At 56.0% G+C, this 27,532-nt stretch overlaps 1 protein-coding gene across 5 annotated transcripts in view; it reads right to left on the bottom strand.

The window, feature by feature from the left end:
• The window catches only part of AGAP1 (ArfGAP with GTPase domain, ankyrin repeat and PH domain 1), a 527,161-nt gene that overhangs the window by 177,418 nt on the left and 322,211 nt on the right, over positions 1-27,532 (bottom strand). For all 5 annotated transcript variants that reach the window (XM_062193793.1, XM_062193808.1, XM_062193800.1 and 2 more), the window contains exons 10-11: positions 27,408-27,512; positions 4,746-4,914 (exon numbers count right to left, since the gene is read on the bottom strand). In XM_062193793.1, the coding sequence (XP_062049777.1) occupies positions 4,746-4,914; positions 27,408-27,512 (274 nt within the window). The remainder of the gene's footprint in view (positions 1-4,745; positions 4,915-27,407; positions 27,513-27,532) is intronic.

Raw genomic sequence — 27,532 nt, 5'->3', positions numbered from 1 at the left:
TGCAGACTGAGGCTTCCAGCTCAGACGGCGAGGGTGTCCGCAGGGTGCCCAGCGCAGGTCTGGGAAACCTCGGACCAGGTCCACGGGCCCAGAACCAGTTTGACTAAATGATAGAGTTGTACAGAAAAGGAGCCGCACAGAACTAACAGAGAAAGAAGACTGAGCAAAGAAAGAGGGAACTAGTCATTTCTTTGAAGAAAAATTTAATTAGATTTCCTGTCATGCAGAGTAGACTCAAACAGATGAAAGGTGGGCTAAGGATTAAATATACACATTTACATATGTAACATACAAAGCCAAAAAGCAAAAGAAACAATGATAAAACTATAAGGAACACACATTCGGGGCCAGTGCTGTGGCACTGCGGGGTAACGCGGCCTGTGGTGCCAGCCTCCCCCGTGGGTGCTGGGTGGGGTCTCCACTGTTGCACTTCTGGTCCAGCTCCCCGCAGGTGGCCTGGGAAAGCAGCAGAGGAAGGTGCAAGAGCTTAGGCCCCTGCACCCGCGTCAGGGATCCAGAGGAGGCTCCTGGCTTCCTGGCTCCAGCCTAGCCCAGCTCTGGCTGCTGTGGTCATTTGGGGAGTGAACCAGCAGATGGAGGATCTCTCTCTCTCTGCTCTCCTTCTCTTTCTCTATAACTTTGCCTTTCAAATAAATACATAAATCTTTTTTTAAAAAAAAAAAGGAAGTATACTATATTCATGGATTGTGACTTGACTTCAAAATTGTATCAGATGGCTTCAAGTAGAAACCATGGAAATAAGAGACTGAAGATTTGATTATGTATAAAAAGGAGGGAATCGCTATTTGTAAATAAGAACACACAATTTTAAAAAAGAAGAGCAAATCATGGACTGAGGAGGTATCTGTTCCCACACACAATAAACTGTCCAAATCCTAAATACACACGGACCAGCACCTGGTGAAAACAGGCAACGCTGTCTCTACAGTCTGAGCGGGAGAGCCCGTGGGGCCGGCAGACGGCGCTCATCTCACTGCTCATGGCAGCACACACACAAAGCACGCGGGTTTCTTCTGCTCGTCACACTAGCACAGACGGTGAAAACCACGCTTCCGCACCAGCCATGTGTGCCGTGAGACGGGCACCATCCCATGCAGCGGAAGGCTGTTACACACAGGACCTTCCGAGAGGTTAATCTGGAAACACGAGGATGTCTCAAGAACCTTGCGAATGGTTACACTCGATGACCCAGTCGGCACGCTTACTGGACATTTAGTCCGAGGCCGTAGCAAGCACTCCACACACAGATTGACACGCGTGTCTCAGGCCCACAGGACTGGAAACGCCACCAGAGGGAGGCACAGAACACTGATCACAGCGAGCGGAGCACACGCATCAGCCTAGAGCTCCGCACGAGAACCCGCATGAGCTGAGCCGGAAAATAGGGAGAAGCAGCTTAGGAAAAGTCTGGGTAAACAGCTCTGCATAACTAATACCTATTTCTGGCTAAAAGCCCGCCACGTAAAAACAACACCGGTTTATTGCAGGTTAGATTTGCCGCGCTGGGACTCCTCAGGTGGAAAGGCACTTCACGAACAACGATTTTGCACACAGGACACGCAGTGGTGAAGAGCGGTTCAGACCACAGAACTCAAATCCCCAGTACTTCACCCTCTCAAGCCAGAAGCAATGCCGCATGGTAGGGGCGGTGAGCGAAAATGAGAACTTCCCAGTATTGGAATGGAACAGCCTCTCCAAGAAACGCCTGCCTGGTTCACGCCCCTGCCAATGTCATACACGCCACACCCCTGCCTCCACGCCTCTGCTCACACCACACCCCTGCCTCCACGCCTCTGCTCACACCACACCCCTGCCTCTACACCTCTGCTCACACCACACCCCTGCCTCCACACCTCTGCTCACACCACACCCCTGCCTCCACACCTCTGCTCACACCACACCCCGCCTCTACACCTCTGCTCACACCACACCCCGCCTCTACACCTCTGCTCACACCACACCCCTGCCTCCACGCCTCTGCTCAGACCACACCCCTGCCTCCACACCTCTGCTCACACCACACCCCGCCTCTACACCTCTGCTCACACCACACCCCCGCCTCCACACCTCTGCTCACACCACACCCGGCCTCTAGACCCCTGTTCATGCCACACCACGCCTCTGCCAGTGTCACACCACTGTTCACGCCACACCACACCCCTGCCTCCACGCCTCTGCTCACACCACACCCCTGCCTCCATGCCTCTACTCACCAAACCCCTGCCTATATACCCAGGTTCATGCCACACCACACCCCTGCCTCTACACCTCTGATCACACCATACCCCGCCTCTACACTCCTGTTCATGCCATACTACACCCCTGCCAATGTCATATCCCTGTTCACATCATGCCACACCCCTGCCTCCTCACCCCTGCTCACACATCCCTGCCTCTACACCCCTGTTCATGCCACACTACGCCTCTGTCAGTGTCACACCCCTGTTCACGCCACACCACACCCCTGCCTACATGTCTCTGCTAATGCCACACAACTGCCTCCTCACCCCTGCCTATGTCATACCTCTGGCTCCTCACCCCTGCTCATGCCACACCCCTGCCTCCTTACCCTGGATCACGTCACACCCCTACCTCCACACACCTGCTCATGTCACACCCCTGCCTCCATGCTCCTGCTCACATCACACCCCTGCCTCCTCACCCCTTCCTATGTCAGACCCCTGCCCACGTCAGACTCCTGCCTCCACACCCTTGCCCATATCAGACCCCTGCTCACGTTACACCCCTGCCTCCTCACCACTGCTGAGACCACACCCCTGCGTCCTCACAACTCATGCTGCATCCCTGCCTCCACACCCCTGCTCACACCACACTCCTACCTCCACACCCCTGCTCACATCACACCTCTGCCTCCACACCCCTGCTCATACCACACCCCCATACCCTGCAGCCTGGACCTACAGCCGGCCATGCGAGCACTGCCCCCACCCATTTCTGTGCATACTGAGTGTGTGTGTGTGTGTGTGTGGCTGCTGCACACAGGTGCATCCTGCTCTCTCCCCACAGGAGGCTGTCATTCTGGGGTCGGGGTCCTGTAATCTAGCCCCGTCCTGGGACAGGACAGCGGTGGGAACACAGAGGAACCCAGTAGATGGCTTGACTCAGGCATCCCACGCCCTTACACAGTCCAAAGAATCATGTTGGACGTGACAAATGCACGTGATTTTTATTTGTCAATGAAGAAATAAATTTTTTAAAAGGCTCAACAAATGTTGGCTTTAGTGAGGGGATGGATGCGTGATGGGTGAGAAGGGGAGGTGAGGCTGGTGCCGGAATCCTGGGGGCCAGGCACCCTGAGGCCACAGTGCACACACCTGTGGCACACAGGTGAGCAATACCTTTTTTTACTGTGAGTGAGTGAATAACGTAATGAAAAAAAGCAGTGAAGACTCTGGCTCTCCATGGACTGCAGACATTTTCTCGTCTCTTCCCACACGGGTTGGTGCCCGTCCCTAAAAAGTCCCACGGTGTCGTGGAAGAAAGGCCAGCAGGTCACAGGAGGGCAGGCAAGCCCACCTCGCCATTTCGGCAAGAACTGACGCCCGCGTTAGCCGAAAGCCGATCCCTCTCCCGGCGGGGCCACAACAGCTCGCATGTGGCACTTGGTCCGTGTCCCTGCTTCCTCCCACGTGTCATCCTACCTGGTGCCACACCTCTGCTGGGAAGACAGGCCAGGAGGGCCCGGCCCGCCTCACACCACCTGCCACCCCATGTGGGGCCCAGGCTGCTGGACCCCAGACTCCGATTCATTTGTGTCATCCTGCTTTTGCCAACCAATGCCATGTAGCCACGGAGCTGTGAAGCTACGTCTGCCCTCCTTGGAAGCACCTGCGGGAAGCAGCGATGGGTGCCAGGAGCCGTTTTGTGAAGACAGGATGTGGCTGAGAGAGCAGGAAGGGCGTCTGTGCTGGGGAAAGCCAGAGCGACTGTTGAAGGGACCCCGTGTGGCAGCGGTCTCAGCGCGGCTGGAGGACGCAGGTGGATCTGAAGCCCTGTTCTCTGATAAGCACAGGCCACAGCGCAAGTACGCAGGCACAGGCCACAGCACAAGTACGCGCAAGCAGCCTTAAACAAACCCGAACAACGACCGGGAATGGCTCACAATGTACAAGGAGAGACATCTCCAGACACGCGGGATGTTGAGAAAATGCTAACGTTTTCCAATCTTGAATTAAAAAAAAACAAAAAAACAAAACAACACAAAAAAACCAAAAAGCTCCTCTTAAACAACAATCAAGAAACCTAAATTTGCATTGAAGAGCGGCGGACGACGGTTAAAGCACAAACAGCTGAATCTTTAGCCAGGCCAGGTGGCTTCCTTTAACTCTTGCTCTGAATGGTTTTTCCACTTTCACTCACAAGGAAACCGGAAATTAGTTAATCTGTGATATTTTAACCACAAATTTGTATTTTCTCGAAGAGTCTCAGTTACTCCAAGTTCATGTGCAGAACCTAATGTCAACCACAGAGTCTGGGAAAAGCCTGGAGACGTGGCTTTGCAGCTGATCATCCGAACGCCACCGTGTGCGTGCCGGCACCCATGGGCCGGGAGGGGGCCGAGGGGCGAGGTCTCTACACCTCTGCGTGAGAGGTAACTACTACCATCGCCACCAGACCTAAAGGGCCCGGCGTTGCGCTGGAGCCACTGCCGTCTGCTGCCGCCCGGGCGCTGGGCTCCTCCAGCGGGTGTGCCGTAAGCTTACCTGAATTGGGTGAGATGTGTAAACTGCTCATGTCCTTGGACAGGCCGTTGGTTTTGGGGCTGGAGATGGGCGCGCAGGCCGACGTGGCGCGGGGCGGCCTCTTGCCGGGGACTTTCACAGTGGTCCTCAGGAGGTCGATCTCTTTGCCGTGGACGTTCTGCATGTAATCCTGTTCAAAACGCCAGACACCCAAGAGAGATCAGACAGGGGACCCTGGACAGCCCGGGCCCCCAGGAGGGGCCACCCACGCCCCTGCCCCGGCAGCAAGCTCTCTGAACACCACGAGGTTTGCCTCTACGAGGCTCTGGCGCCATCACTGCTGCATTTAGACTGGGGTTCTGCTTCTGTGTCCTGGGCTAACTCAGGGGCTGCAAAGAGAAGGAGCCTTGGGAGATGATCCCAGGGTGGGGGGATACTGTGCAACAGGAAACTTGTGTTCGCTGAACTGGCTTCTGAGGTGGCACACTGGGAACCTGGGCTGAGCCTGCAGGTGCTAAGTGCCGACCCATGGAACAGGTGACCGCCTCTTCCTGACCTGTCTCAGCCGGGACCACTGTGAGATGTGCATGTACGGCCGACGCTGCCATCTGGGCATTCGGCCAGTGGAGGTCGGCTGCTCTACCAGGGCCCAGGAAGATGTCTGAGGTCAGCAAAGTGTGGTACTGAACACATGGTATGGGGCCGGCCGCCTTGGCACAGCGGGGAAAGCCGCCGCCTGCAGTGCCGGCATCCCATTTGGGCACTGATTTGAGACCCAGCTGCTCCACTCCTGATCCAGCTCTCTGCTATGGCCTGGGAAAACAGTAGAAGATGGCCCAAGTCCTTGGGTCCCTGTGCCCGCGTGGGAGACCTGGAAGAAGCTCCTGGCTCCTGACTTTGGATCAGCCCAGCTCCAGCCATTGCGGCCATTTGGGGAGTGAACCAGTGGATGGAAGACCTCTCTCTGCCTCTGAAACTCTGCCTTTTAAGTAAATAAATCTTTTAAAAAGAAAATAAATGGTGCACATGGACGTATAAAGTCTGGATGTTACAAAGAACGTGCGATATCCCGTAAGCGTTACGCTTTCTCTAAGTGGTTCCCGGCACTCAGAAGCAGCAGTGTCTTCTGCAGCCTCAGGGGTCAACGAGCACAGTCATGCAGGAGCCACAGGGAGGACAGCGTGGGTCCCCTGACAGCTCCCCGTAGGACACGGCCACCTGGCGGATGACGGGGGGGCAGGAGGGGTGGAAGGCAACCCAGAGCCCGGCGGAGGGCGCTGCTGACCGGTCACGAGTCACCGACTGTGACACGTTGTTGTTATTTTGGGCCTGAGCCTCCTCGCCTGTGGACTCCGTATTTTAAGCCCTCTGGACCCATCTTAGTACTGCACTTGACAGACTCTAGATTGCCCTCGGATGATATATTTTGAGTGTTTTAAGACTAAAAAGGAAGTGGGAATAAATCTTTCTTTAACAGAATCTTGGTTTCTTTCCATCAGATACTAAGATCGGTAAACTCACATTTGTTTTAAGCTGTTGAGTTCAGGCCAATGTCCTTTTGGAAGGACCAACGGCAAGGGCCCCAGGCCGGCTGGAAAAGCGAGCAGTCTGCCCGGAACTGCCCACGGCAGCTGGCCTCATCGAGAGGGGCTGACGCTCCTGTGTGCAGGAGCAGGTCAGCTGGTCAGCTGGCCCAAGTGGGCCAGCAGGGGACACAGAGTAGCCAGGGGACCAAGAGAAGGAACGCAGAGATGGGCACTGACACGGAGCCACTGCCTTATCTGCAGGCAGGACGTCTGATGGCAGGGCGAATGGCGCGCCTGGAGCCCCATCAGACTCCAGCGTGGGGCCAGATCCCCTGATGGAAGGGGCCGCTCTCTGACGGTCAGCACAAGCCTGGGGTGTCACAGGCCTTGCCCCACAGACCCTGAAACCAACAGGGCGGCCATCTAGGAGCCAAATCAGACGTGACAGAGGGAGCAGGAAGTCTCTGCAGAGGGGCACAGCATGGCAGGGCGCAGGGATGTGCAGACGGGGATCCACAGGGCCCCAGGGGCTTCCCAGCGCCACCCCGCTCGCGGTAAAAGACATGTCAGGGTCCCTAGTGACTTTCTGAAGGTAGACCTCAGGCAACCACTCCCCGGTAGAGAGCAAAAGCTCAAAAAGTCAAGGTCAGAGCCAGGAGGAAGAGCAATGGTGGAAGACACGTGGAGAAAGGCTGGAGAGCCACACGGCAGGGGGAAGGGGCGAGGCCAGGTATCCTTCAGTACCTGGAGAGAAAACGCCGGCATGAATGCACCTGCTGTCACCCAGGAGGCCCGCAGGGCAGGTACCCAGCCTCCCTGGCTGGCTCCCTGGCCCGTTCGTACCCCAGGTGTCTCAGGGAGGGACGTCCTCACGTCCACAGTGCGGGCTGGCTGTGGTCAGCCATGGCCACTTGGGAGTCACTGTGGATTTGAGGAAGGGGAAGGCTGCATTCCGGCCGGGGACAGCAGATCTGACTTCACCTACCCATGATGGGAGACTCGATTTTAAAGATGGTGGCCACCCCAAACTATCAGCAGCTAACATACAAAGCAGTGGTTCTGGAAGGCGTGGACCAAAGATGGAGAGCAGGCATTTATTATGACAGCAGATGGAAGGATTAGGGGGACTGGGGGACGGGCCCTCTCCCGGCAAAGCTCAGGGTTGGGCATGGTGAAAGGAACGCACGTTGGAGACGCACACGATCCTGGGCTGGGGCGGGTCACGGACAGAGCCAGCCTATCCCCACGCGCCTCTAACCCACCGCTGCCTGCCGTCAGTACCCGCTGGGAGGGCGCACACCCAAGTTTCAGAAGCAAAGTGAATGCTCGCAAATAATGAATTTCTTCTTGCACAGTTACTCCTTTAAAAATATCAACTTGCTATAACTTTCTTCTTTAATGCCAATTCTCAACAAATTAAAATACAATAACAGGAGTGTAATTGAGCATTTATTGCTTATGGGCTCTAAAACGAGGCTAATCAGATAGTGAGCAGGCTCAGCGTGGGCTCTTGTAATAGGCGCCTTTTAACATACAATAACCAGGATATTCTATCTAGGATTATGACAGAAATGCACCAAGCGCCTGCTCGTTGGGAGTGAACGCGGCGAGGGAACCCATTTATTTCAGCTCAGCATGGGCCGGGGGCTCTGTCTTCTTGCCTGTTGGGCGCTGAAACTTCAGAGAAAATAGACTACAAATGGGGCTTCGCGGATTTGAACCACCAACAATTCCTAGGACCTTACACAACGCATTTCCTTCTCGGGGACAGTCCTCTGACCGGCTTCACAAACAGAGGGAGGGGAGAGCTGCACGGGTCTGCGGGTTTCGGAAGAACTTTCCCTGCGCGTCTCTGGCTGGCTGCAAACTTGGAGCTCTGACCACTAAACACAATCCTCTCCTTAGAAGTGGGCTGTGCCGAACCTTAAAAGGAAGACAGCAAGCCGGATTTTGATATGCAAATGTTCCAGATACTACCCCTTCTCCGTGTTAGTCCTAGAAAATGCTGATCGCAGATAAAAGAGGAAAAAACCCTTTACCAAGGCATGAGGGTAATTCAAAGCCAAGCGCTTTTAAACAGCACTTAACAAGTCCCTGGGGCCTACTCAAGAGCCAAGCCCCCTGGAGGTGCCCAGCGCCTGCCCCTCAACAGCTTGAAAAAGTAGTAATTGCAAACCTATTTGCATTTTTCTTCTCAAGCTGTCCATGCCCGTCATGTGGATTATTTTTTCCAGGCAGGCGCAGGAGCAGAGGGACCCGCTGCCGAGCGCCCCGGCAGCTCCGGAGCCGAGCCGCACTGTCCCCCTGCAACCCTGCCCCCGCACCTTTGCCATCCCTTGTTTTTCACATTTCGCTCCTAATTATGTTGCATCTATTGCCGTACACTTAATTAGCTGCATTAATGTGATTTCTTTGCACATAGTCAAGCAATTAAGAGCTATGATTGAGTTTCATTCAATTAGCCTCAACAAACATGCTAATTGATGTCCCAGATGCAAATGAGGTGCAATGAGAGAAACCTGCTAGCAATTGAGCCCGTGTCAGAGACCCAGCGCTTGCAGCTTGCTGACAGAAGCACAGCTTAACTGGCTCCCCCTTCTGTGGGCTGCCTAGGAGCAGGACATTAGCGCCTCGCTGTAGCAGATCGCTCCTGATACGGGAATTAATTGATTCGCTGTTCTACAGCGTTGTCCTACAATTTCACAGCTACCGTGTTCCCAGGACCGGGAGGTGAGCAGCCGGGCAGCGAGGACGGTGGTACCGAATCCCCATCGGCGGCCGACAGCATCAGGCTGCGCACGGAAATGCCCCCTCCCCCCAACCACAAAGCCACCCCCGCCATCCGGGGCCCTCCACGTGCACGACGGCCTTTACGGGCACTCAGTAAATGCCGAGTTCATCTCAGTCAGCTCAGGGGCATCTGGCACTCGGAGCTCAGCTCCAAATGCGGCCATCCATCAAGAGTCCCTAAAAATACTCGCACTGTATCGATCCCCCCGCCCGCGTCCCGAGGTTCCCTCAGGCTGTTCTGGTGAAAGGTGGGTTGCTGATACCAAAAGTGGTTAACGAGATCTTGAAGCTGAAGTCTTACGCAGAAACTGTGTGACTGGCACCTCAGAGTCAGATCATAAGGAAAGGATAGAGGCCCAGGCGTGGGAAATCCCGCAGCCTGGCACTGGCCTGGCCGCCCGTCCCAAGGCCGTGGCCAGCGGTCTCCTGTTCTACGTCTACCTTTCCATGTGTCACCGTCCCTGACCTCCACGATTAAAGGATGGCAGAAACAACACAATTCTTTGCTCCGTTTGGGTTTTTCCCAGTAAGTTCTGGCCTCTGACAGAACATCTGTGCACACAAATCTAATGTTTCATACTAAACAAGTCATACTTTGAGTGAGATAACTCTTTGTGCACATTGAAATCTGCTACGGTTTTCCGGAGCTGGCCAGACAATTTCCTCTTTCCGTAATCTAGTTCTGCCATCTTCAAAGTGTGCTCCTTGTCAGGACAGAGCAGTTCTAACACCTTATCTGTCTTTTAATCACTGTGATGGAATTTGTTCTGATGGCGCAAAAGCCATGGTGGGCGAAAATGCCGGTGCCTTAGCCTGCGTCCAGGTCGTGGCTCCAAACTGTGCTGGAGCTCATGTATGAGCCATCACAATCTCTAAGCAGAAACAAAGACAAATGCTCTTCATAAACCAAAAAAAAAAAAAAAAAGACAAGCTGCTAATTTACTTATTTATAGCAACCTCAACCCTTGAGATCAAGTCTTTACAAGCATCCGAGTGCCATTGGCAAGTGTGCATCCGGCCTGGGACCGGCTGCCGGGATGTCTGCCATGCTCTGAGTTGCAAGCTCAACTAGCCACGTCTGTGATGGACCGCTCTACTTGAAAGGAGACTCTGGGGCGTGCACCATGGCCGCCCAGGCACGGCTATTCCAGGCATCTCCTTGAAATAAACAAAATGAACACTTTAAGAAAACCACCTAGCCGGCGCCGCGGCACACTAGGCTAATCCTCCGCCTTGCGGCACCGGCACACCGAGTTCTAGTCCCGGTCGGGGCACCGATCCTGTCCCGGTTGCCCCTCTTCCAGGCCAGCTCTCTGCTGTGGCCGGGGAGTACAGTGGAGGATGGCCCAAGTGCTTGGGCCCTGCACCCCATGGGAGACCAGGATAAGCCCCTGGCTCCTGCCATCGGAACAGTGCGGTGCGCCGGCCGCAGCGCGCTACCGCGGCAGCCATTGGAGAGTGAACCAACGGCAAAAGGAAGACCTTTCTCTCTGTCTCCCTCTACTGTCCACTCTGCCTGTCAAAAAAAAAAAAAAGAAAAAAAAAAAAAGAAAACCACCTGACAGCGAGCTGTCCAGTGGTAAGCTTCGAGCTTCCTAGTGGGAAACTTAAAACCTCCCACGTCTCCCAGGAGCTTGGCACACCCCCAGTCCCTAGCAGCTCGTCTGACAAGACTGTTGGTGACATCAACGAATGTAGCTTCAGGACACCGTATGATGGGAAGTGTCCCACCTGGAAGTCGGCATACTTCATGGCAAAGCCAGCATTCTTGGCACGATGGATGATGTCACATGGATGGACGCGTGTGGGTGGGCACACACGGATAAAACACGCACATGTCACATGGATGGACGCATGTGGGTGGGCACGCACGGATAAAACACGCACATGTCACATGGATGGACGCGTGTGGGTGGGCACACACGCACAGATAAAACACGCACATATCACATGGATGGACGCATGTGGGTGGGCACACACGCACGGATAAAACACGCACATGTCACATGGATGGACGCATGTGGGTGGGCACGCACGGATAAAACACGCACATGTCACATGGATGGACGCATGTGGGTGGGCACGCACGGATAAAACACGCACATGTCACATGGATGGACGCGTGTGGGTGGGCACACACGCACGGATAAAACACACACATGTCACATGGATGGACGCGTGTGGGTGGGCACACACGCACGGATAAAACACGCACATGTCACATGGATGGACGCATGTGGGTGGGCACGCACGGATAAAACACGCACATGTCACATGGATGGACGCGTGTGGGTGGGCACACACGCACGGATAAAACACGCACATGTCACATGGATGGATGCATGTGGGTGGGCACGCACGGATAAAACACGCACATGTCACATGGATGGACGCGTGTGGGTGGGCACACACGGATAAAACATGCACATGTCACATGGATGGATGCATGTGGGTGGGCACGCACGGATAAAACACACACATGTCACATGGATGGACGCGTGTGGGTGGGCACACATGGATAAAACACGCAGGACAGAGCACTCAAAGTCAGCCAGGTGGGTGCAACACGGCAGAGAAGCCGACACGTGACACAGTTTAACATTCCACTCTGCGTCACTGATTTAAGACGCGATCAAACGTCCAGTTCTGGTGTAGAACAAGAGAGGAACAGCCAACCGCCTAACGTGACTTAGAACTTTCCTCCCTGTCCCACTCTGTCTTTGGGTGTCGAGATCTTCAAGTCATAATTCGACCAAAACAACCTATCGTAACAGATGGAGGCAGAAGTGAGAATCCAGCTTACGTTAGCCCAGGCACTAACAGAGACCTGTGAAAATGTGAAACGATGCTGATCTTATCACGATTGCCTTCTGTTTCTAAACTATACATTTCATAAGAATATTATTTACATTAAAATATAATGGGTGGTTTACTATGTTAAATGAATTACATAAATATTTAAACATTTTTTCTCGGTTTGAATTTCTAAGCTGATAAGTATCAATAGTTGAAACTGATGTGATCCAAGCTTTTGGGGGGCCCTGAACCCAAAGGCTTGAGAACGGCTGACCTAGCTCATCGACTGGTTCTCTGTGCGATTCTGTGCACGTAACTGGTGGGAGAGCACTCTGCAGACACCGTAAATGCTACCCTGGTTTGCTTTCTTCTAGACGCAAAGACCAACTCGTTATCCCCTTTCTCCACCGGTCCTCAGTGTCCAGGTTCAGAAAGCAAACCACAGTTTAAGCATTTAAGCCCTGTTTTTAAAAAGTCTCACTTCTGAGATCTCCCCAATCCTCCCAAAAAATGTAAAAGAAGCCATTGTTGGATGGACTGCTATTTCTCCAACTCCATTTAATGCTACTTTTAGAGGACACGACTCTACAGACACACGTAGCACAGTCCAGTCAGGCAAGGGTCAGGTCGGACACTCATGAACAGTCAACACCTACAGCCACAGGCGCAGGTGCAGAGGAAGCCGCATCCCTGCAAACACCTCGGAGACATGGAGAAGCCATGAGACATCTGGTGGCACCTCCGGACCACAGCCCTCAGAGATGGGCATTTCTTCTCTCTAAAGGACCCCAGTCATCACAGCAAGGCGGGCGGAGAAAGCAAGGGGAAAAAGTCTCTTTAGGGGCCGTTCTGCTTCCCAAGACAGCCAACTAATTCCCACGTCACTTTCCGAGCTGCCCCTGGGAAGACCCCCCGAGGCTGGGCCTGGAAGAAGGCGCTGGCCAACGGGGTCCATCACGGCGGTCACGGCAGAGGGGGTGATAGTGAGACTTCAGTCCTCCTGAATCCATGCCGTCCTGGGCCCCGGGAATTATGTGACGCATGGCAAAGGAGCAGGGTGGCGTCCCAGCGAGGCTCCCACCCCACACAGCAGCGCTCTCCAGCCCGTGGGCAGCAGCGGCTGGCATCTAGCATCTGTGGGCTGCTGCCGCCGCCCAACCGGAGCCCAAGGGGATAGGTTATTATAATATAAATCAAAACAGCCGAGAACGGCAAATTGGATTATGGATCTACCTTTCGCTTCTTGATCGTCTCTGTCTTGACTGACCTACTGTACCGAGCCTTCCACTGCAAGATTGTCCCCTGCCCTGCTGTAAGCTGCGCCTGCTCAAACCGCGCCTGCAGAACGGGAACGGACGCCCAGCACAGGAAGTGGCCGGCGGTCTCGTCCCCTTCAGTCACTGCAGGCCACTTCCACAGGCTGGTCCTAGTGAAAAGGCGCCACAGCAGCCAACCTGGCGGAGCTGGCACCACGCCTTGGCTGTCCTCGTCGACGTGACAATACTCACTCACACCTGGCCTGCAACAACGGGACCAGCAGGTAGGGCTTGGGCCTCCTGGGGTCCAGAGAAGAGTGCCCCAGAGTGACGCGAGATCTGTCTGGATCCCATTAAACTAGATTTCCGGGGACGCGTGTGCTGGACAGGCACCACTGGGAGAAACAGCACGCTTTTCAGATGGCACGCATGTGCACCTGCTCTCCCGGGACGCCTTGCCCTCGGCCGCCTGCCCTCAAGCAGCAGGGAGAGACTCTCACGTCAGTGGTTGTCTGTCACAGCTTTTTAGTGCTTCTCATTTCTAAACTTCGGGGTCGGACCGTGGAGAAGCCTCCCACACACAGACGTGTGTCTCTGTCTTTCCACGCCCTGTTTGAGTGGGAGCCGTTCCCTCTGCCACACTCGGCAGCACTGGGTATCAGTCGGTTTACTAGTTCGGAGACAAAGGCCGCTGGCCGGAGGGCCTTGGATCCAGTCTCTACTTCCGTCTTGGGTGGGGCAAGTTACGCCATCGTTCCAGGTCTCTGCCTCGTGGGTTTGATGCAAGCATTGACTGAGATAACGCACGAAGTGCCTAACCAGTGCTGAAGCCCTCAGTAGACGTGAGTGTTTATGACTCCCTGTCCAGCAAAGAGACCGAAGCACTTTGCTGCTGCCCGGACTCCATGTGGCTACTTCCTGAGTTGAAGCTACGGCTGCCACTGCAGGTGTCGGTTCTGACACGACAAGTCATTAGGCGTGACCCGCAAGGCTATTTGTCACGTTGTAGCACGGGGGAAAAATTGTCCTCTGAAAATGCGTGACGTTGCCTACGTTTATTTTTTCTCCTTTTAATTCTTTCCTTTTTTGGTGGGGGAGGCACGGATATATAAGTCAGACGTTTTTATTGCAAAATGCCGTCTGGAAAAGATGCAAAACAAAATTGCTAAAATGCAAGGGGGAGGGAAAAAAAAAAACTAAGGGGGAAAAACAAAAGGCCCCCTTCCCTTTGCTTATGGAGTTCAAAGGCATAGCGTGCAGCACCCTGCAGCAAATGGGAAGCCACACTAATTTTAAAGCCATAAAATGCTATCAAGTGCCCTGCGGGGCAGGGCTACGCTGAAGCTAGTGGCACCTAAATAAGACATGGTTCATTTACTTCGCAGCTTAGCCTAATGTAATCATCAGCGGAGTTTTCGCCTAGAGTTGAGCGGGCAAGCGGCGGCTGCAGCCGGGGCGGCCCCCCCAGCCATCGAGGGGGCCGCGGCGAGACTGCTGTTGATTAGAAAATTTTTCAGTTTTGACAAGCCCTTAATGAACATAAATCGCACCTTGATTGGTTTCCATTTGGGGCCACGGGCACACCTGAGAAGAGGCAGGAGTCTGCGGCTCCGCCTCGCCCTGCCTCGCGAGACCCTGGCAACAAGCCGGCAATCAGGTTATGAGCCAGAGAAGAAAATATTTATAAAATACAATAATGAAATTCAATTCCTTAGCAGAGGCGAAAGAACATTTCCCCGCTACCCCCCACGGCCGCCCTCTCCCACAGAGTCCTCCGCCGTGAGTTAGCGTCCCGGGGGAGACGGGAGCGCCGTGATTTATTTACCTCTCGCTCCAGAATCTCGGGCCACGATTTGTAACACTAAAAGGCCTCACATGGAAAACAAAATGAGGCAAATTGGGCACAAAGGATGGCTGGTGCTATCCGAGGCCTCGCGCCGTGCCGGATGGGACGGTGTTTCATGGGCTCCGCCGCCAAACCTGGATCTTTCCAGAAACGCACACACCAAGGGGCTTCGGGAGCTCCATGGAAAATGGCATTAAGAGATAAGTGTATCCTGATGCACAAAATTCTGAAATTCCTAGTTTCTTGACATTATGCATTTTCCATAAACTCCCTGAAGACTGCCCCCCCCATATGTACGGATTTTAAAAGCTTTTTTTGCATAAAAATAAACTAATTTTTAAATTCCATGTTCCACAGACTTTTTGAAGTGCCCTTGTACACACATATGCTCTATATTTTCATTTTATTAAAAAAAAAAAAAAAAGACCAGGAGGCAGAATTTTCCGATGTAGAGAACGGGCGGGGAGGATGCGGCCCACTTGGTGGTTTAATTTTGACGGGGAGATGGAAACCGTTCTGCTGGGCTACTCTAGACACTATGATGACATCAACACCAAGCCAGTGCAGGTGAATTCCGGACACTTGCTGCCCGGATCCTAAACCCTTCCCAAACCGTGGAGGCGCCGAACGACACACAGGGGTCTAACCTGTGTCAGTGTGCCCGGGGTGAGCTCCCCACGGCCGCCTTGCCCAGGTGGAGCTGCGGATGCTTCCACCCCTGTGGCAGTGCCGCTGCCCGGGGTTCGGAAGTGTTGACGTTTGGGAGTTACGATTTATGATGCTCTCTACGGCAGGCTGGATGAATGACTGGGATGACAAGGATAATTCCCGGGGCACCTAAAGCAGAGGCACCTGCAAGGGTGCTCTGCAGATGCAGGGGGAGCACCCGTGGCTGCACGGCTGCTGGGCGGCCGCTTTTGGGCCACCGAGGTTTGGACCAACATTTGAGTTACTGATGCCCTGCAACTCACTATCCTGGGGACGGGGCCCAGCAAACGTCCCAAGGGTCATCTCGGTCTGGCCTGGGGAGGCTGGGCGGACGGCTTTGAGATGCGGCTATCCCCAAGAGGTCGCCCATGTTAGTTAAACCCACATGCTCTGAAGAGGGGTTAGTACATCTGTGTTCACGGCAGCATGACCACAGCCGAGAGGCAGGAGCAGACCAAGCGTCCTCTGTGGACGAGAGGATAATAGGATGCGGTGCAGACAGAAGAGGGAACTGGCCCCGGGAAAGCGAGCAGCTCTGACCCGGGCCACAGCCTGGACGAACTCAGGACATCACGCCAAGCCAACAGGCCAGTGGCAAAAAAGACAAGCGCACAGGATTCCAGGAGGTGAGGGCGCTTTCATGCAGCTCACGGGAGATGTACTTAAAAGATCAGTTCATTTTGGTGCGAGAAAACGCAGGAAGCTATGTAGGTTTTTCCCTATTATGCAGCATCCACTATCTCTCTGGAAGTTCTATTTATGCACAGATTTCAAATTTTTTACGCTAAGATACACTGAGCCCTCAGTTCTAGTTTCCACAAACCCTTTTAAGATTTTTTTTTATTCATTTGAAAGGAAGAGTTAGAGAGAGAGGATTAGAGAGCAAGAGAGAGATCTTGCATCCACTGGTTCACTCCCCAAATGGCCCCAATGGCTGGTGCTGGGCTGGGGCTGGGCCGGGAGCCGGAGCTTCTTCCAGGTCTCCATGTGAGTGCAGGGGACCAAGGACTTAGGCCATCATCCATTGCTTCCCCAGGCGCATTCACTGGTTTGGAAGTGAAGCAGCCAGGTCTTGAACTGGAGCCCATACGGGATGCCAGCAAAGCAGGCAGGGGATGAACCGCCACGCCACAGCACCAGCCCCCTCCCCTCCACCAAACCTTTTAAAGTAGCCTCACATGAGGCCCCTGGAGGAAAGAAACCCACAGAGACAGAAAGTGGAATGGAGATGAGGAGCAGGGGTGGGAAGTTAGCGTTTAATGGGAACAGTCTCAGATCCGAAAGGCCAGAGAATTTGGGGGATGAGCTACACGACCATAGGAACGCACTCAACACTCTGGAACTGCTTGTTTAAAAAGTGTGCATGCGTGTGTGTGTGTGCACTAACATGTCTGTGGCCCGCAGCAGAGGATCTGGTTCCATTCCTGGCCCCAGCTCCTAACTGTAGCTTCCTCCTAATGCGGACCCTGGGAGGCAGTGGCGAAGGCCCAGAAGCTGAGTTCCTGCACTTGTATAGGAGATCCTGGATTGAGCTCCTGACTCCTGGTTCCTGTGTGACCCAGCTGGGACACTGCAGGCATTTGGGGCAATGAACCAGTGCGAGGGAGATCTGTCTACCTGTGACTCTCTGCCTCTTAAATTAAAAAAAAAAAAAAAAAATTTTTTTTTTAATTTTAAGAAAAGTAAAAAAAAAAAAAAAAAAAAAAAAAAAAACACACACAGTTAAAACACGATCCCAGAGTACACCTCATGGGGGCCACCCCAGGAGGCGGTGACCTTGAAGCCTGAACTGGGCGATGCTCAGGAGACGGTCTGGCAAGGAGGCGGGCAGGAAAGAACACCCCCAGGAGGGCCAGGGCTTCATCCTAAGGGGAGTGGCAACCCCGTGGTCATGGAGATGCTTACAGAATAAATAGAACCAGGACGAGAGTTCCTAGGCCAGAAGGATTGCTCTCTTTGCATCACTGATTCGGCGTGGATGACCACGTGAGGGGCCAAGTGAGAGCCACACCATGGCCCCTGCGGCCCTGGGACCCACAGAGCTGGCTGGGAGGCCATAGAGGAGGGTCTGAGACAGCCCGTGGACTCCCAGCCCAGGGCTGCCCCAACCTGCCTGCCAGAGGAACGGGCCTGGAAGGAGCTGACATCACAGCCCATCCACCGAGGAGGGAAGGCGGGGATGAAGGGCTGGGAGCCACAGAGAGTGACCCCAGCTTCCTCTCATTGCCCACGAAGAAGCCATGGCTGCAGCTCTCGAGTGTGTGTGACTGCAGGGTCCTTGGTCGCATTCACATGTATTTTCTCGTTGCCATCTCTCAGAACCTGTCTCAAACCCTATCTCGGACACGGGCAGGTTCTCAAGGTGGGGCTCACACCCCTGGCTGGGAAGTGACTCACGGGGACACCTGAGCTGTGGTGTCAGGGGGGAAGCAGGCAACACTTGCAGATTTGAGGACACGAGCTTGTGTCTGACCAGGACAAAGTCGTGTTATTGCGGGGTGGGGGTGGGGGTGGGGTGGGTGTCATCTGGAGCCCCAGCGGCAGCCGGCACACCTGGGGTTCTCTCTGCCTGCCGGTAGCGATGCTGCCTCTTTGACCACTCCCAGGAAGACCACCTGTGGCCTGACTATCACACACAAACCCACTCTCGCCTGCCTGACACAGCTCAGGGTAGAACTCAGACGCCAGAACTTCCGTGTCTGTGTGACCCCCGAATCCACCCTGAACAGGGTGCTCTGGACTGCAGCAGAGGCTCTGTTTGCCGAGGCTCTTCTGCGTGTGCGTGTTCGCTCCCCACCCCCACCAAGCTGATCCACAGGCAGGGCGGTCACCCTGGGCATTGTGGGTCCCAACTGCACTGGGATTTTTTAAAAGCAGAGCCTAGGGTTGTCAGTAGTGAGGCCTGGAGCCCGAGCAGTCTAGAAGCAAAGACCCTAATGGGGTCCTGTGGCCCAGGGCCCCAGTGTGGCCTCACTGGAGTCAACAAGACCTAAGTGCTGGGCACAAGCATGTGCCGGGCACTTGCCAGCCCCTGCGCAGGCTCCTGTGCTCATATAGGTGGACGAGCTGGGGACCAAAGGCCACAGAGGCACAGCTGTCCAAAGGACAGTGGCTGAACATGCCAGGGGCTCGGCTGGAAGGGAGCTTCCAGCACTGTGGCTTCCAAAGGGGCAGCGAGATGAGAACTGTTGGTCATAATGATAAATCATGCTGGCCAGTGCCATGGCTCAATAGGCTAATCCTCCCCCTGCGGCATTGGCACACCGGGTTCTAGTCCTGGTCGGGGCGCCGGATTCTGTCCCGGTTGCCCCTCTTCCAGGCCAGCTCTCTGCTGTGGGCCGGGAAGGCAGTAGAGGATGGCCCAAGTGCTTGGGCCCTGCACCCCATGGGAGACCAGGAGAAGCACCTGGCTCCTGGCTATGGATCAGTGCAGTGCACCGGCCACAGGGCGCCGGCTGCAGCGGCCATTGAGGGGTGAACCAATGGAAAAAGGAAGACCTTTCTCTCTGTCTCTCTCTCACTGTCCACTCTGTCAAAAAAAAAAAAAAAAAAGATAAATCATGTTGACTGCGGAAGCATGTCACACGCGCACACACACGTGTGCACACATGCACGTGCACACACGACACGTCCGATGGCGCTCAGCAAGGCGGGCACTCGTCTTCCTGGGGTTTCTGCCAGTTCCATCCTTCAAATGCCTTCACGTCTGCGGATCTGGGATTTGAACGTGTCCGTCTGGTCACCTCGACAGTGGCCGTGCTGACCCTGTGGAGAGCTGCTCCGAGGGTACCTGGAGGCCCCCGGGGTGCACCTGCGGAGCTGGGCGAGGGAGTGAGCGCAGATCCTGGCCGTGCCATGCAGCACAGCGTCCTGGCCACGGGAGGATGGTGGGCACTCGGGAGGGCGCCCACGCGCTGAGCACGGGAGGGACCGTGCTGCTCATGACTTTGGAGTCTTCTTTCGGGAACGACTTCTTTAGGGAAGACCCTCGGTGGGCACCACAACAGTAGGAGATGGAGTTGCTGACTCGGAAACCCGAGATGCCGAACTCTGCATTCGGAGGCCAGGCAGTATCAGTGGGACGGCGCTGACCACACACGCTCAAGGGCTCCGTGTGGGGCGGCAGAGGTGGCCCTGCCACAGTGGGCCTGCTTCCAGGGAGCCACGCTCCTCCAGAGAGACGGCTCGGGACTGCGCATCGGGGAGAAGTGGACGCAGCCACAGCTTCTTGGGCTCCAGCGACAGGCAGGACGGGAACACACACAGGAGTGGGAGCTTCCAAAGCCTGAGCAACTCCCACAGGACAGCCGGGGTGGTCACAGGGGAGGGCTGCTCACAGCCGCCCAAGGCCTCAGGAGGATGCCAGAGGGCAGGGCCAGCTTCCTGGATACCCTGGGCCCGCCCGTGTGGCCTCCGAGCACCTCCTCAGAGGTCCACTTAGGAGTCCCAGCACACACACACCCTCATCAGCGGCCAGCTCTGCCCTGCCCTCAACGGCTGCTCTCTCGACACACAAGATGGATAGGTGGCCACGCGGAGCTGCGAAGCCCCGAGGTCTGGGCTCTTTCTCATTATCCCCTCCATTTTTCCATCAAGGTGCTCCCTAAGGCTTGTGTCTGTGTCTCCAGTAGGCAGCCACGGACCCAAGGACAGGCCGCCCCCGTCCACCCCAACTCTGCTCTAGCCACGTGTCCTGAACCCACGCAGTACCCATTCATTATCTCTCCCAGGCAAGCCAGGCCGCTGCAGCTTTGCAAAGCGTCTCGGAGTCGGACCATCATTCAGGGTGGCAAACCCGTAGACTATGGAGGAGCAACCGCGGACGTCGCCCTGCTTGCTCCTTATCCTTCCGGCTTCATTTATGTGCTGGTGTCAGCTTTGCAAAACGTTGAGTGGAGATGATGAAGACCAGCCGTGCTGCTTGGTCCTGGAACAAGGGGACCTACCTGTCCCACATGGCCTGGCCTCCTGTGGTCTTAGCGAGGCAAATCCTGAGACGCCCTCGGGCCTGGGGCAAAGCCGGGCAGCAGGACACCTCCCCGGAGCGTCAGCAGCCGCGCAGTGTTCTGCACTCTGAGCTGGACTGTACGCACTGTTTTGATTCTTCATGGCCCCCAGAGAAAGAAAGATGGATGACCCGAACCGGGCTGGGCTGGGCCCCAGTCCCAGTCTCGCCAAGTGACTGATCGCACCCAGCGGCTTCAGCGCTGGGATAAATTTCTCCTTACAAGTCCGTTTCGCTTGTCAAGAGTCCTGAGCTGGAGCTTCAGTCACTAGCGCTTGGGTCGGAGTGGCTGGGAGACGGCAGCATCAGAGTCCTCACCCAGCGCACACATTCTCCGGGCTTCCAGGAGACGCCGCCCACAGGCTCTCAGATGGACCGCATGGACCTGAAGGGGCCCGACTGCAGGCAGTAGGCACCCGCACAGGGTCTGCAGGCTGTGCACACAGGTGCCGCAGGGAACCAGCTGCTGGACACACTGTCGTGGAAACAATGTCTCCACGCTGGCCACTGTCCCTGCCGTCCTGCTCCAGCACCGACCCCGTGGCTGGGCTGGGCACCCAGTTTGAGAGCCCCTGGGTGGTTGACACCGACCACCACGTCTTCCTCCTGTGCCCACACCTGCTCCTCTGTAACTACAAAGAAGCGAGGAGGCAGGGCCGGCGTCATCTGGGACAGCACCCCCTGCTACGGCGTCCTTAGCCTTTGGGGCCGCACTGAAGCAGGCTGGGGCTTGTGGCGCTGGGTGCAGGGTGGGACTCAGAGTTCTTGGTACCGGAGGTGGGCGGCACTGCTCAGAGGGAATTCCAGGGAACTTGTCTCACCCGACTGGCTCAGCAGCGTTCCCAGCATGCCCCTGGCTTCCTGAGACGCCATCACTCCCTGAGACGTGGGCACTCACAGGGAGCTCTACGCCACACCGACAGAGGAACACTGCTAAGGTGTCGATAGTGGGAAGCAGGCCTGGGGTGAGAGGGCTTTCCTTCCCGGGGGAGGGTAGGTACAGGTGCAGCCTGGTCGGGACAGAGGAGAGGCAGCCCAGGACCAAGGTCTCCTAAACCATCTTGGTAGGAACAGGGGCTGGCTCAGGTGAAAACGCACGAGGACACATCTAGAGGAGGACGCCACAGAAGCGGGCAGACTGAAGCAAGAGCACCGAGTGGCAAGTGACACCCTGGGGCCAAGGGGCGGCCATGGGGATGATGCACTGTCCCGTCCTAAGCACACGGGAGCCACCGAGCCTCAGGCCAGCAGCAGAGGTGCAGCAGTGCCGCATGTCCAAGCTCCGGGCAGGGTTTCAAGGAGCCCGCGGTGCAGCTGGGGCCACACAGCGCTGCTGCCTTCGTCGAAGGGCCGGGTTTCTTTTCCAGCACACAGAGCATGGAAAGCATCGTCTGGGATGGAAACCTGGGGTTCGTGTCCCAAGGATGATCTGTTCCACAGACCCGTGCAATGCTGCCTGTGGCATCCAGTGGAGACATCCTCACCCCCTCACCCACAGCACAGCGCGTCTGTCCCCGGCCTCCACACTGCCTGCCGGGGGTCGGCCAAGCCAGAGCCGCTGCTGCTAGGGAGCCTCTCCAAGCGCATGCTTGAGCAGGGGGCCTTGCTGGCAGCCACAGGGGCGCGGAGCAGGCCACAGGAAGGCGGCTGAGGTGATAGCTCCGCCCCACAGTGAACTGAACTCTCAGCCCACTGGGGAGTTGAACTTCACTCACCAAAGCAGGTGCCGTCTGGAGCGGCCCCCAGAAGAGTGCCCCGCCCTCCCAGAGGAGACGAGGCCTCCAGGACGGGCCGCCCAGCCCGGGCAGTGTCGGCCTTGGGCAGGGGCTCCACGTCCTGGGTTTTGATCCTCAAGAACAAGTACTCCTGGGGGTGGGGGTGGGGGTGGTGGGGCAAAGGGCGGCAGCGCCGCGGGGGAGCTTCAGAACGCTGTTTCTGCACAACCGCAGTCAAAGGTTACGTGCCTTCTGACGCACAGACATTCTGAAACGCACGCATATGCGGGGTCCACCAAGTTCAGGGACAACGTGGATCACGAACAAAACTAAGCACGGGTTCCAAAGGCTTCCTGTACTGAAGTAAGCATACCTTTCAATTCTGTTTGCTAGGAACTCGTGAAGCGGCGTCACGCCAGGGACCCTCTTTGCCTATCAGCTGGATTCCGCCGTTTGTTCTCGCTCCAGTCTCCCCTCCCCTCCCCAGCGAGTTGGCCTGAGAGCCAAGCGCAGGGTGGCCTGAGGATCCAGGGTTCAGCCCACCAGAGACCGGGAGCAGCGCCCACGTGGGCAGGGGACAAGCGTGTGTGCTGGCACAGAGACAGCCACACAGCAGTGCATGTACACACAACGGTGCTGCCGGCGCTGCTGCCCGGCGTCTCCTAGCCTCCAGTCTGAAGCCCACGTGTCGGGAGCAGCCGGGTGCTCTCCTCGCCCCACCCTGACCCCACAGTAGAACCACCGTCGGCTCCCGGATCCGCAGACCCAACCAACAGAGGGCTGAAAACACTCCAACAACTCCTGCGTCTGTGCTGGCCACGCACAGTGCCCCACCTCTCACTGCTCCTGCCACTGTGCGGTCGACCAGCTCACCCAGCGTTTTCACTGTGTCAGCTGCTCTAAGGGCGCTGTGCCTAGATGCTATGCAAACGCATGTTGGGACTTGGCACCCACGATGCTGCCACGAGGGGGTCTTGGAGCCCATCTCCTGTGGACAGCGTGGGAAAGCTGGATCGCTTGTTGGAATCCGGTTCCTTAAGCAGCTTGCTAGTTTGTTTGTTTGCTTGTTTGTTTGTTTGTTTTCCCTTTGTAAGTTAATGACCCACACTTGTCAAACGGCAGTGGACGACACTGTGAAGTGGGACAGGCTGGCGTGGTCGCCCCACTATTGCTGGACTTTCACAAATTGTTTAGCCTGGTCCCTTCCTGCAGCTTGATGGAAAGCAACAGGCTTCAGGCTACACTCCGTGCTCAGGGCACAGCCCTGCTCCGGGGCTCCCGGGGGCTCTGTCCCCTAGGAAAACAGTGCTGGACACAGCACGGAGCACGTTTCCCTGTGGCAGGGAGGAGGGAGCTATTCTGGGACACTGACCACCTGTAACGACTTCATGTCAGTCTAGAGGGCTGGACACAGGCCTGCATCCCACCGGGCAGGGTCCTCAGGGTGAGATGGGAGCACCCCGACTGTGTGGCCAGTGACAGGGCTGTGGCTGAGCACGATGGCTCTGAATCCCCAAGCTCCCCAATACTGAACCACAAATGCCACCATCGCCCGAGCTGTTGCCTCAGTGGGTCTCCCGCTGACGTGCAGCTTGGAGCTAAGCGGACAGCGGGTGCCACGGGCGGACCCGTGTCTAACTGATACCATCTGGTTCTAGCAGCTTTGGGAACTTTCCAGACTGAAATACCTGGGCCTTTCTCCAAGGGGCAGGATGCTGGGACTTGAACTAGCAACACCTTCCTGAGCTCCCAAATCTCCCATGGGCAGTCGGGGGTGGGGCTGTCTAGATTCTGCTGATGGGCCCCCCTTGGCAAACCTCTGTCTCTTAGGGACTGAAGGATGCTAGGCACTGACTCGGCCATTAGGAATGTGCAGTTCCCCCGGCCGCTCACAAAGAAGAGATGCGCTCCAGGCCCCTGTGAGACACCTGCTACCCACTGCAGGAGCTTAGCTTGGGAGATCCCACAAGGGATGGCAAGGCAGCGACGGGCAAGGTCTGGGCACCTCCCCTGCTCTGGTGACTCAGTCCCTCCCTGGCGTCAGCCAGGGAGCTCCCAGGAGACTGGCTTTAACTGGTCTGCACTTGGAAGTGACACCGTCTCCTGAGGGGCCCCATGGTGTCCCTCTCTGCACTCCTGGACCAGTCACGCATCCAAGGAGGAAAAAGAGAAATGACAGGACGGGCAAACGGGAGGCCATGGCATGCCCACGCCGGTGAGAGGACATGTCTGGGGCTCTGACCGTGAGCAGTCAAGGGCTGGAGTGACACGGAAGCAGGGACGGACCCTCCTGCAGGAACCTGCTGGACAGAGCGGGGCCCGGCCCCCCCCTCGGCGAGAAGCCAATGTTGCTTTCACTGAGCCTGGGCGGGGCAGGTGAGCAGCTGGTGACCTGGAACGTGCCCTCGATCTGATCTCACTCTGTACTGGCCGGTGGGCACGGCCAAGAAGGCCACTCTGACTATGCTTCTCTGAGGTACAGAGAGCAGCTGGGTCAACAGTCAGGCCCGCGCCCTCCTCCGGGGCCTCAGGAGGAAGTGCACCACCTACAGGGCCCCTGCCCCGGGGACCCGGCAGCTCTGGAGCCAGAACCAGTGTTGCCCCAGTGTCCTCATGGGCTGGAGCTGGGTACTGCGATGGAGACTATCTGTCCATATGGAGAGGTGGTAGCTGCTTCTTACGTGTATCCACAAAGCACGCGCCTGACACGTGCTGGGGCTGCTTCCTGACAAACTCATCCGAGGTTCAAACGCATTTCCTGCACCTTCACCTACTGAAAACCAAACACCACCGCTTAGCCTAACCTACCCTACACGCGCTCAGAACACGTCCCCTGGCCTAGAACTGGGCAAGTTACCGTAACACAAGTCTAGGCGCCCAACATCGCCTGGATCTATGAAATACCCAGCTGAGAGGGAAGGACAGAATGGGTGTGCAAGTTTGCTTTTGCACCATGGTGAGGCTGAGCCATTATTAAGTCGGGGATCATCTGCACATACCCCCAAAGCAAAGCACGGGCAGCATCCCGCTGAGAACCAGAGACCCGTCAGAGACACCCACAGAGACACCCACAGAATGACTGGGTTCTTTATGGCCATGGTGACTGACGGTGTAGCTACTGCTGTCGGACAAAGGGGAGAGGGTAAGTCACACCAGCAAGCAGACGGAACAGCAAGGGAACCACGTGTTATCGCTAATAATGGAAAGGACTTCTCCCCCTAAAAACAGGTAGGGGTGGGCTTTGGCCTGGGTCTCACATGCCAGACCCCATGTGAGAACGCCTGGGTTTGAGTCTCGGTTGCATTCGGAGTCCAGCTTCCTGCTAATGAGCATGCTGGGGGCGGTAGCGATGGCTCAAGTTCCTGGGTCCCTGCCACCCACATGGGAGACCTGGATGGGCTCCGGCTGCAGGCCTTGGCTTGGCCCAGCCACAGCTCTTGCAGGCAGATGGGGAAGCAGGAGTTGGGGCTCTCTCTCTGTGTCTCCGCCTCTCAGACTAAAATATAACAAAATTTAAAAAGTTAAAGGTTCTTGAGGGTGCAGGTAAAAGGTCTTTTGAATGTAGCCCGAGAATGGATACAATTTTCCGGGAATTTGACAACACACATCAGGGCCAGAAATGCACACATTCTCTTCCACTCAGGGAGCTGGTTTCAGGACCTTGCCCTGGGGAAGCAGACAAGGCACAGCCGTGTGAAGAGGGACGTGGGTTCCAGTCACTTGTATCAGGGAAGAACTCACTCAGAGCAGACGTAGCTGCTGGATGTCTGCTTCTGACACGGCTGGACCAGTCAGGGCACCTTCCGCACAATGGAATATTAAAACAGGAGGCGTGCACCCATCTGCTGGCAGGAAAGCTACAGCGGCCTGCCCCCGGCGAGGACAGCAGCGGGACCGCGGGCTGGAGAAGGACAAAGCTCGCATGCACAGCCCTGGCGGGGGGGGGCTCCAAGACCTGACAACCCTGTATTACAGCCACCGTCTCCAGGTGGCATTTTGGGAGCGACTTTGATTTCCTTCCAAATGCTTATTTCTAACCTCCCGCCAATAACCATGCCATTTGAAAAAGTAATTCAAATTTTTAAAAAACTCATGGCCTGACACGGCGGCGTAAGTAAGTGACCAATGCACACTTAGATTCTAATTTACCTATTTCTCCAAGGGTCCTGGGATGTGCTGCTGTGGAACCATGGTCAATACCTCTCAACTCTAAAAAGAACTCACTGCAGCCAGCGCCGTGCAGCTTCCCCCAGCAGTAAGATTCAGGTGAAAGTCCACGCTGGAGCACTCGCGAGCACAGAACTGGCAGGTGCCCCGCCCGGACAGCAGAAACGGAGTCTGGAGCTGCACCCCACTTGTCCTCTCTGCTTTCCGCTGCTCAGAGCTGCATCTGGGTCCAGATGCAATCGTCTGCTTCACTCCAGATGTTCAGACAGATGCACGCGTCCCTTCTCTCCCTAAGATTTCTTTATTTATTTGAAAGGTGGAGTAAAACAGAGGGAAAGACAGAGAGGTCTTCCATCCACTGCTTCCTCCCCAGGTGCCCACAACAGCTGACGGGTGGATGACAGGACAGGCTGAGACCAGGAGCCAGAAGGTCTCCCAAGGGGGGGCAGGAACTCAAGCATGCAGGTCATCATCGCTGCCTCCTGGGAGCAGAAGCAGGAAGCTGGACGGAAAGCAGGGAGCAGGCAGGCCTTGAACCAGGCCCTCCAACAGGGATGCAGGCAGCCTGAGCGGCAGCTCAGCCCACTGCGCCATCGCCTCCTTTCACTACTTGCTCCTCCTGTCTTCTGTGTACGCTCCTAAGAGTTTACCTGGGCTGTGTCTTTTCTAGAACTTCTCTGCAGAATTAAAGAACCACAGATGGACTGTCAGGGAGGGCAGGAGGGGGAATGATGCTCATTTTGATGGAGGGCGGTGGTCAGCATTATCTCTCCTCACTGAGCAGGAGCCCAGGAGCTAAGCTAACTCCAGACAGGAGGCTCGGGAGGCGCCAGGGCTCCCTGCGGTGTGGCGTGCGCCTGGGGGCTGTACTCACATGCAGGCTCGGGTGGTAGGTCAGCACGCCGTTGTCACACAGGGTCACATACTTCTTCTTCCACTCCTTGTTCAGAGACTTGCCGCTCCGCTTCAGGAGCATGCCCTGCAGGGAGAAGGAGCCGA

This window comes from Lepus europaeus, chromosome 1 (genome assembly GCF_033115175.1).
Source record: "Lepus europaeus isolate LE1 chromosome 1, mLepTim1.pri, whole genome shotgun sequence".
NCBI classification, from domain to species: domain Eukaryota; kingdom Metazoa; phylum Chordata; class Mammalia; order Lagomorpha; family Leporidae; genus Lepus; species Lepus europaeus.
This window is presented reverse-complemented; position numbering and strand designations above follow the sequence as displayed.